Genomic DNA, 9089 nt, shown 5'->3' with positions numbered 1-9089 from the left:
GAAGACAATTTCTTCTTCTTCTTCTTCTTCTTTTCTTGGTTTTGGTGATTTGGGTGCCCCACGTGAAACTGGCTAGTCTCCAGTCAAGACCTCAAGCGTTGAAATTGGAAAAGACTAAAGAATACGTGCGGTGGAAAAAGAAAAAAGGAAAAAAACATATAAAAAAGGAAAGAGAAAATCTATTGCCGGTTACAATTTTACCACAATTATGATACAACAAAATTTGAGTGATGAGCGTATATAAAAGTGGTAAAAGATATGGAATGCTAGAAAGACAATAATTTTGTTGAAAAAGGAGTTCTGTAGTTTTCACAAAACAGTGTACGGAATCCATTAAAAACGCATTAAGTAACGCTTGACACAGACGCAAACGTTGACACAGACGCAAACGTTATCATCAGTATCTAAACGTTACTTTAGTTTAGTATTAATGTAGTTGTTGACCCATGCTCTACTCGTTTTTTTATTTTTTATTTTTTATTTTTTTTTTCCTTTCTATTTTGTAAATATTATAAGTATATATGTTTGAGAAAGTATTAATTATTGCTAATCATACTATTTATTATTATATAGAGTTTTCATTATTACTATTTTTTTTTGTTCAATTTTATGCTGAAATTAGTTTCTCAAAAAGAGAAAAAAAAAAGAGTTTATCCTAAAATTTGTTAGAAAGTTTTATCCTCCATAAAAGGATAAGTTGTAAATATCATAATTCGTTAAATTATTATTTGTTAATAGCCTTTGTAAGTAATTCAAAGTTTCATATTTAAGAAAGTATTAATTTTTAATAGTACTATTTATTATTTCAAAAATTTCTTTATTATACTACTATATTTTGTTATTCCGTTTTAGGCAAAAATTTGTTAGAATTATGTATTTATATGGATAAAATTTGCAAGAAGATTATATCCAATTTGAAAGGATGATTTGTAAATATCATAATATGAAAAATTATTTGGTCAATTTAAGAATCAAGTTAGTAATGTTCAGTGATTTTTTTTAGTTCAATAATATGATATAAAGTATTTCATATTATACTAAAGATTGTTACAATTTGGCTAAGAAATGAAATAATTTCGTATATATTGGTATATCAATTTGATATATATTGATGGGAATCTAAATTAAGTCAAGATCGTCCATGATAGTCATCCATGGATAGGTCGTCCAAGAACGTTTTACAAGAAAGGAAGCCCAACAGAAGCATCTCAAACATGAATAACATCCCTCCATAAAATATTACTACTGTCCAAGCACTACATAATCAAACCACGATTTGTTGTTCCAGAATGTAGGGATAACTCCCCGAAATCTGCTCCATTTTCTCCATTAACTCCACAAATCTCCCACGATGATAATGGATCCAAACAAGTAGACCAACTCCTAACTCTCTATAAAAGAATAAAATCTCATTCAACCAAGGTAATGTCAAATATTCACAATTCACCATCTTTGTGTTCTATAGAGAAAACTAACTTAACCGTCAGATGGTCCTTGGCCGGTTAACACTAGTCACCTTTGAAAGTCTTTTCTTTCTCTTAAGGTCATCAAGCCTGAATCATTCAACCTACTGATTTTCGTGCATCATTAGTTGCCGCCGTCTGTGGGAAAGTAGTGAGCAAAGATTCCAAGCGTTAATCGCCTTACTTTCCAAGACAAAAAGGTTGCATGGTTCAAACCGCCGTCTGTGGGAAAGTAGTGAGCAAAGTTTCCAAGCGTGAACCACCTTACTTTCCAATACAAAAAGGTTGCATGGTCTCGACTAGGTCGACGGCCACCAGTCCAGAACATCAGGAGAGTGGAAACTCCTCCAGTCACCCAAATCGTGCACCTGCACCACCATTGACTGTCCAGCAATAGTTGCAATCCACGACAACTGTGATGGCGGACTTAACACAACAACATCAGGAGTTAACTGGAGAAGTTAATAGACAACGTCAACACCAACACGGCGAAGAACATGGGGAAAATTCAGAGAATAGAGGGGCGGAGAACGATGTTGAAGGAGGAGATCAGTCCAGAGGTACCGTCACTCGTAGGGTACCACATTTGGAAAGAGCTATGGAACATATGAAAAAAGACAAGGAGGAGATAAAGGACTCCATGAGGAGGGAAAATCGTGTGGATGACCTTGTCCATAGAACTGACTCTCCCTTCATTGCGTCCATCACAAGTCATCCTCTACCCTTCAAGTTCAAAATGCCTACCTTGGACTCATATGATAGAACGCGAGATCCTTGTGATCACATTGCCACGTTCAAGACAACCATGCATCTCCAAGGTGTTCCAGACGAAATCATGTGCAGAGCCTTTCCTACTACATTAAAAGGCCCCAACTAAGATATGGTTTGGTAAGCTACCACCAAACACCATAACTTTATCCCAAGATTTAAGTAAGTTATTCGTCAACAACTTTGTCGAAGGCCAAAGGCATAAGCATTCCTCGTCCAATTTGTTGAACATAGAGCAAGAAAAAAAAAAAAGTTTGCGGACTTTCATTAGTCACTTGATTAGGGAAGCCCTATTGGTAGACGAGATGAATGATAAGATCCTCTTAGCAGCCTTGTACAATGGGGTTACTTCAAATTTGTTCATCTATAAACTATATGACCAAGAGCCACAAACGATGACTAAGTTGATACACTCAACCCAAAGTTTCATGAATGCTAAGGAAATGATTATTGCCAAGAAAAAGAAGAAGGCTGAATGAGTGGAAACTAGTTGTGTACACCATCCAAAGCAAGGTCCTCATCCAAAGAAGGCCAAGACAAGGGAGAAAAGGGATCAAGACTGCAGGCTAGCAAGATCCTCCTTAGGACTATATTCCAATTATACTCCCTTGAAGACCCCACTTGACCAAGTACTAATGTAGATCAAAGACAACCCGTCCTTGAAATGTCCAGAGAAGATGGAAGGAGATCCTAGCGAATGGAACAAAAGCAAGTGTTGTTGTTTCCACTGAGATCATGGCATGACATGGAGGAATGCTACGACTTAAAGTAGCAGATTGAAGTCCTTATTAAGCAGAGAAAGTTAAAGAATTTCCTTGGACGAGACCACTATGGGCACTAGGGATGAGTCGCCACCTAGTTTTTGCAATGGTTTAGGAACCATATATATAGCGTCCTCTCGAGGGAGGACCTTTTGATCTTACTACCAGAGTATGAGTTCAAAGTTTAGGTACACTCTTGGGAAGGTGTTAGGCACCCAAGTTCGCCCAACTGTAAGGTTGGCCTCCTATATTGTGTCTCATACCTTAACCTTACTAAAAACAATCTCAACACTTATATCCTAAACTAACACACACACTAGAATGCATCTAACATACGATCATGAAATCTTTATCTTTAAACAAGCATACTTATCTATCCACCAAGCAAAAGAGGGCCCAAGCACATAAAAGAAATCCTAGCATTCATCTAGCATATTAAAACCTTATCATACATCTAAAACAAGGCAACAACTTAAACATGGTAGCAAGGCATCAACATATTACAAACTCTAATCATACATCTAAGCATGTTTCATCATATCATCAAAGTAAAACCATAACACAAATGCATGAACATTTTTAATGCATGACTTACCCTTTACTTACCTTGCAGCAACACACCACCTAAGGCATTAATGCATGGACATATGAATGAATGGCGTAGTATTAAAGCAAGAAAAAAAAACATAAAAATCATAATCTAAGCATGTTAAGCATTTAAGAGACACAAACGTATAAACATATGAAAAAGGGGCTTTAAAAGAAAAGAGACAAAACATGTGAAACAAACAACAAACAAACAAGAAATCTAGATTAGGGATTCTAGGTAAGCACCTGCGTACACAGCCTAAAACCTATGTACATGAGCATGCGTGCCTAGGACTTGTTCAAAACCCTAACCCAGAAACAAACAAGGCAGAAAACAGAGCATGAACTAAAAACCCTAATTCTAACAAACAAACATACGTTTTAAGCATACCAAAACTTAAACCTAACCTAGAGAAGCATATTAAAACATGTTTTACAAACAAGCAAAGCAAACAGAAAGATTTAAAGACTGAAAAGAAAGAAAAAAAGTTTAAAAGAAATACCTCACAAAAAGCTTTCCAAGCTTGATTTTGATTGTTCCCCTTTGTCAAATCTATCATAATTCAATAAAATAATGATTAGCAACGTTAAACTAAAAGGATTTGGGCCAGAAAGGTCTTAATCAAATAAAATTGACTTGAGGATGTTTTGTAAAAAATCCCTTTTGATTCACTATTTTCTAGTGAATCTTAGGTTTTTCCTGTGAGATTTCTGTGTGTCTTGAAAATGTATCATGCAAGACTTTTTATAGTGGAAAAAATGAGGTTTGAAGTGGCTCCCAGACTATGTGGGATTCATTCCAAACCTTAGCCATTATTGCAGAAAACTTGCATTTCTTATACTTCTGAAACCCTAGCTGCGTATGTAGGAATATGCTTATGTACGCAAGCTTTAGCCCACATACGCAGGCCATGGCCCGCATACACAAGCCGAGGGACATTTTGGTCATATTATTTCCAAAAATAGATTTTTGCTCATTTATAAGGTTATACTTTCCATTTTAACACTCCTTAAGTCAATTTAATATATGATAGGGCTCGATGCTAGCCTTGGGCCTTAGAGTTTCAGCATCATTGGGGAACGGGGGCTCGAGTTGTAAGGGATACAAAATACAATGTTTACAACCACAAAGAAGAAAGAAAATGATTGAAAGGCAAAGCGGAATTGCCAGTGCGTTAGCCACTTGGAGAGATAAGGGTCATTGTAGGAGGAATGTCAACCGGAAGCTCGTCCAAAGCCAATAAGACTTACTTGCAGGGAGTTCAGAATGTTCAACTCACTGGCCGCCCACCAAGGATGTCCAGATAAGACGAGCCTGCCATTAATTTCATGGACGAAGATGCGAGGCGACTACATCATCCTCATGACGATGCAATTGTTATTACTTTGACGATTGCAAATCATACAACTAGAAGAGTGTTAATAGATAATTGGAGTTCAACAAATATCCTTTACTATCCAGCCTTCCAGCAAATGAGAATTAACAAGGAGTTACTTCATCCAGTGAATGTGCCTTTGATTGGATTTGGAGGAATGAAGGTTCTACCAGAAGGCACTATCTCCTTGCTAGTCATGGTTGGCTCTTACACACGACAAATCAATAAGGAAGTAAACTTCCTTTTTGTGGATTGTTCATCCTTATATAATGCCATCATAGGATGACTAGCTTTGAATAGTTGCAAAGCCACAATGTGCACCTATCACTTATCAGTTAAATTCCCAACGGAGTATGGCATTGGAGAAGTACAAGGAGACCAGCTAGCTGCTAGAGAGTGTTACCTAGCAATGTTAGCGATGGATAAGTAGATGCAGACGATAAACATTGAAGAAAGAAAAACAATGGCTGAACTGATTGAAGTATTGGAAGATGTTCCACTGGACGAGTCCAACCCGAAGAAATTTACTAGAATCAGGACAAGCATGGAAGACAAGATGAAGCGAGACCTCGTCCAATTCCTCAAAGAAGAGCACGGATGTTTTTGCTTGGAGCCACGAAGACATGCCTGGGATTGACCCAAGTGTGATTACTCATTGTCTAAATGTCTCCTAATCGTATAAGCCCATCTGTAAGAAAAGGAGAGTGTTCGCTCTAGAACGAGACAATGCTATCAAAGAAGAGGTCCAAAAGCTAGTGACAGCAGAGTTCGTTCGCGAAGTCTACTACCTTGACTAGCTAGCTAATGTAATGATGGTAAAAAAAAAAAAACTAACGGCAAATGAAGGATGTGTGTGGACTTCACAAATTTGAACAAGGTGTTCCCCAGAGATAGTTATCTGCTACCACGCATTGACCACCTGGTAGACTCAATGGCTAGACACCAATTGCTGAGTTTTGTAGACACATTCTTAGGGTACAATCAGATCAAAATGGACGAGGCGGACCAGGAGAAAACATCCTTTATCACGAGCTAAGGTTTTTTTTGTTACAAAGTAATGCCTTTTGGTCTAAAAAATATAGGAGCTACTTATCAAAGGCTAGTTAACCATATGTTTTGTCCACAAATTAGGGAGAACGTTGAAGTGTACATGGACGACATGTTGGTCAAAAGCGCGAGGGAAACACAGCCCTTGGATGACCTTCAGAAGATATTTGACATGCTTAAACAATACAATATGAAGCTGAACCCGAGCAAATGTGTCTTCAGAGTTTCATCAGGTTAGTTCCTTGGTTTTATGGTTTCACAAAGGGGAATTGAAGCAAATCCTAACTAAATCCAAGCGATACTGAGCATGGAGCCCCTAAAGAATGTCAAAGAAGTCCAAAGCCTCATTGGATGGGTAGCAGCCCTTAACAATTTTGTCTCAAAGGCTACTGACAAGTGTTTACCATTTTTCAAAGTATTGAGAAAAGCATTTGAATGGATGGATGTGTGTCAACAAGCATTTGAAGACCTTAAGGCTTATCTCACCTTGACTCCATTGTTGAACCCATCCAAACCAGGTGAATAGTTAAATCTGTACTTGGTGGTGTCCCCTCATGTAGTAAGCTTAGCTTTAATTGGGGAAGAAGGAAAGGTGTAGAAGCCCATTTACTACACTAGCAATGCCTTAAGAGGAGCTAAAGAACGGTATCCACCGATGGAAAAGTTAGCTTTCTCATTGGTAATAGCAGCAAGAAAGCTTAGGCCTTATTTCTAGGCTCATATTATGAATGTCCTGACAAACCATCCGCTTAAGAAAGCCATCAATAAATTGGAAGCCACTAGACAACTAATTCAGTGGGTGGTTGAGCTTAGTGAGTTTGACATAAGATATCAACCAAAGGAAGTAATAAAAGCTCAAGTCCATGCTGATTTCATTGCAGAAATTACTCCTACCTATGATTAACAAAGTGAAGACCAGGGGGAAAAATAATGGATCTTCCATCTGGATGGTTCATCCATACAGTATGTTGGAGGAATCGGAATAATATTGCAATCACTAGAAGGGGATCTTCTAGAATATGTCATCTATCTACAGTTCTAGACACCTAAAAATGAAGCTGAATATAATGCCCTCCTCAAAGGCTTTGAGTTATCTAAATCACTTAAAGCTGATTCAATTCTCATCCAGGGAGACTCGCAATTGGTGATAGGCCAAGTGAATGAAACGTGTGAAGCTAAGGAAGAACGAATGAAGAGGTATTTAGGCAAAGTCAAGCAGTGCATCAAGGACTTCACAACGACCTAGTTTCAACAGATCTAAAAGAGGAAAATGTGGAAGCTGACATCTTAGCCAAGGCGGCGTCTGCAGATAAGTTGGTTGGTGATCAAATTAAAGTCTAGTACATCCCAAGTATAAACGTTCCAAAAGTACATCAGGTAGATGGAGTAGCCAATTGGATCACTCCCATCATGTCTTATTTCAAGGACGGACTCCTCCTCGACGATAAAGAAGAAGTAAGGAAACTAACGGTAAGAGTAGCAAAATTTGTCCTTATGGACTAGGTACTATATAAGAGGGGTTTCTCTCAGCCTTACTTGAGGTGTTTGACCCCAGATGAGTCCTACTATGTTATAAGGGACGTTCACCAAGAAGCTTGTGGAAATCATTCAGGGGCCAGGTCCCTCGTCCATAAGATAGTCCTCGTTGGATACTATTAGCCTTCCATGAAGGTAGTTGCCAAAGCCTATGTCAGAGCTTGTGACAAGTGTCAACACTACAACAGTATACCTAGATGACCTTTTAGAATACCTCACTCCAATGGTGGCTCCTTCGCCATTCTCCTAGCAGGGACTTGACATCCTTAACCCCATTCATATGGGGACGAGGCAAATGAAGTTCTTGGTGGTAGGAGTTGATTACTTTACTAAATGGATGGAAGCGGAGCCATTAGCAAAGATCATCGAGCAGAACGTCAGAAGCTTTATTTGGAAGAACATTATTTGCCACTTTGGAATCCCTAGGGTGCTCATCTCAGATAACGAATGCCAATTGGATGATACACTCATTAGAAAGTTCTGCAAGCAACTGGGAATCAAGAATCACTACTCCACACCCTCCCACCCACAGGCTAATAGATAGGCAGAAGTTGCAAACTGATCCTTGCCGAAGATCATCAAGACTCGGCTTGAGGGGCCAAAAGGAATATGGCCAGATGAATTACCAAGCGTCCTTTAGGCATACAGAACAATAGTGAGGACTCTTACTAGAGAGACTCATTTTAAGCTAGCATATGGAAGTGATGCAATGATACCCATAGAAGTTGGTTTGACTAGCTATAGGGTGGCCCACTATAAGGATGAAGAACATGAGAAACAACTTCGTCTAAGCCTCGATCTCATTGAAAAGGTGAGGATGGACGTGGAACAGAGGGTGACACGCTACAAACACCTAATGTCTAAGTATCATGATGCATTGGTCAAATCAAGGCAATTCAACATTGGAAACCTCATCTTGAAAAGGGTGTCCTTGGCTACTAAAGACCTCGCTCATGGAAAGTTGGAACCTAATTGGGAAGGATCATATAGAGTCATCAACTACAAGGGACGAGGATCGTACTACTTGGAAGCCTTGGATGGACGAAGGCTAGAGCATTTGTGGAACGTGGAGCACTTGAGGAAGTACTACCAGTAAAAATCCATCAATGAGGTCAACATGGACGAGCCTAAAGACTACTAGCTCCCATTAGCAGTCTGTTTATGTCATCTTTCAGCACTTTATGTTTTCTAGAAGTATTCTACATTTTTAGCATTTGAATTCCCTAAAACGCATGAGCTACTAGCATGTGCAATGTTTGTGGATGATGTCATGCGCAAAGTCATTTTGTTTATAAAGTAGTTTGAATTTCCTAAAAAAGAACTAGGTACTAACATGAGCAATGTCTATGGACAATGTTATGTACAAAGTTCCCTATTGTATATAAAGCAGTTTGAATTTTCTAACTTAAGTGCTAATGATTCTCTATAAAACTAAAGTTCATAAAAAGTTATAGGCGTGCAAATTACCTAAACACAAAGACGTAATGTTGTGAGCCATCCTTAGACGAGGAAATGGTAAATTAATATATATAAAACCTTAAGGTAAAAAT

At 38.4% G+C, this 9089-nt stretch overlaps 1 protein-coding gene across 1 annotated transcript; it reads left to right on the top strand.

Moving 5' to 3' along the window:
* Positions 1-8248: 8248 nt before the first annotated feature.
* Positions 8249-8635, top strand: LOC142635245 (uncharacterized). The gene has a single exon (XM_075809437.1). The coding sequence runs from the start codon at positions 8249-8251 to the stop codon at positions 8633-8635; it is 387 nt and encodes a 128-aa protein (XP_075665552.1).
* The last annotated feature ends 454 nt before the right edge of the window (positions 8636-9089 follow it).

This window comes from Castanea sativa, chromosome 5 (assembly GCF_040712315.1).
Source record: "Castanea sativa cultivar Marrone di Chiusa Pesio chromosome 5, ASM4071231v1".
Classification (NCBI taxonomy): domain Eukaryota; kingdom Viridiplantae; phylum Streptophyta; class Magnoliopsida; order Fagales; family Fagaceae; genus Castanea; species Castanea sativa.
The sequence above is the reverse complement of the archived record's forward strand: the minus strand, read 5'-3'. Positions and strand labels throughout refer to the sequence as shown.

Excerpts from the sequence above, each read along its gene's own strand:
- LOC142635245 (XM_075809437.1), top strand. The coding sequence starts at position 8,249 with ATGATACCCATAGAAGTTGGTTTGACTAGCTATAGGGTGGCCCACTAT.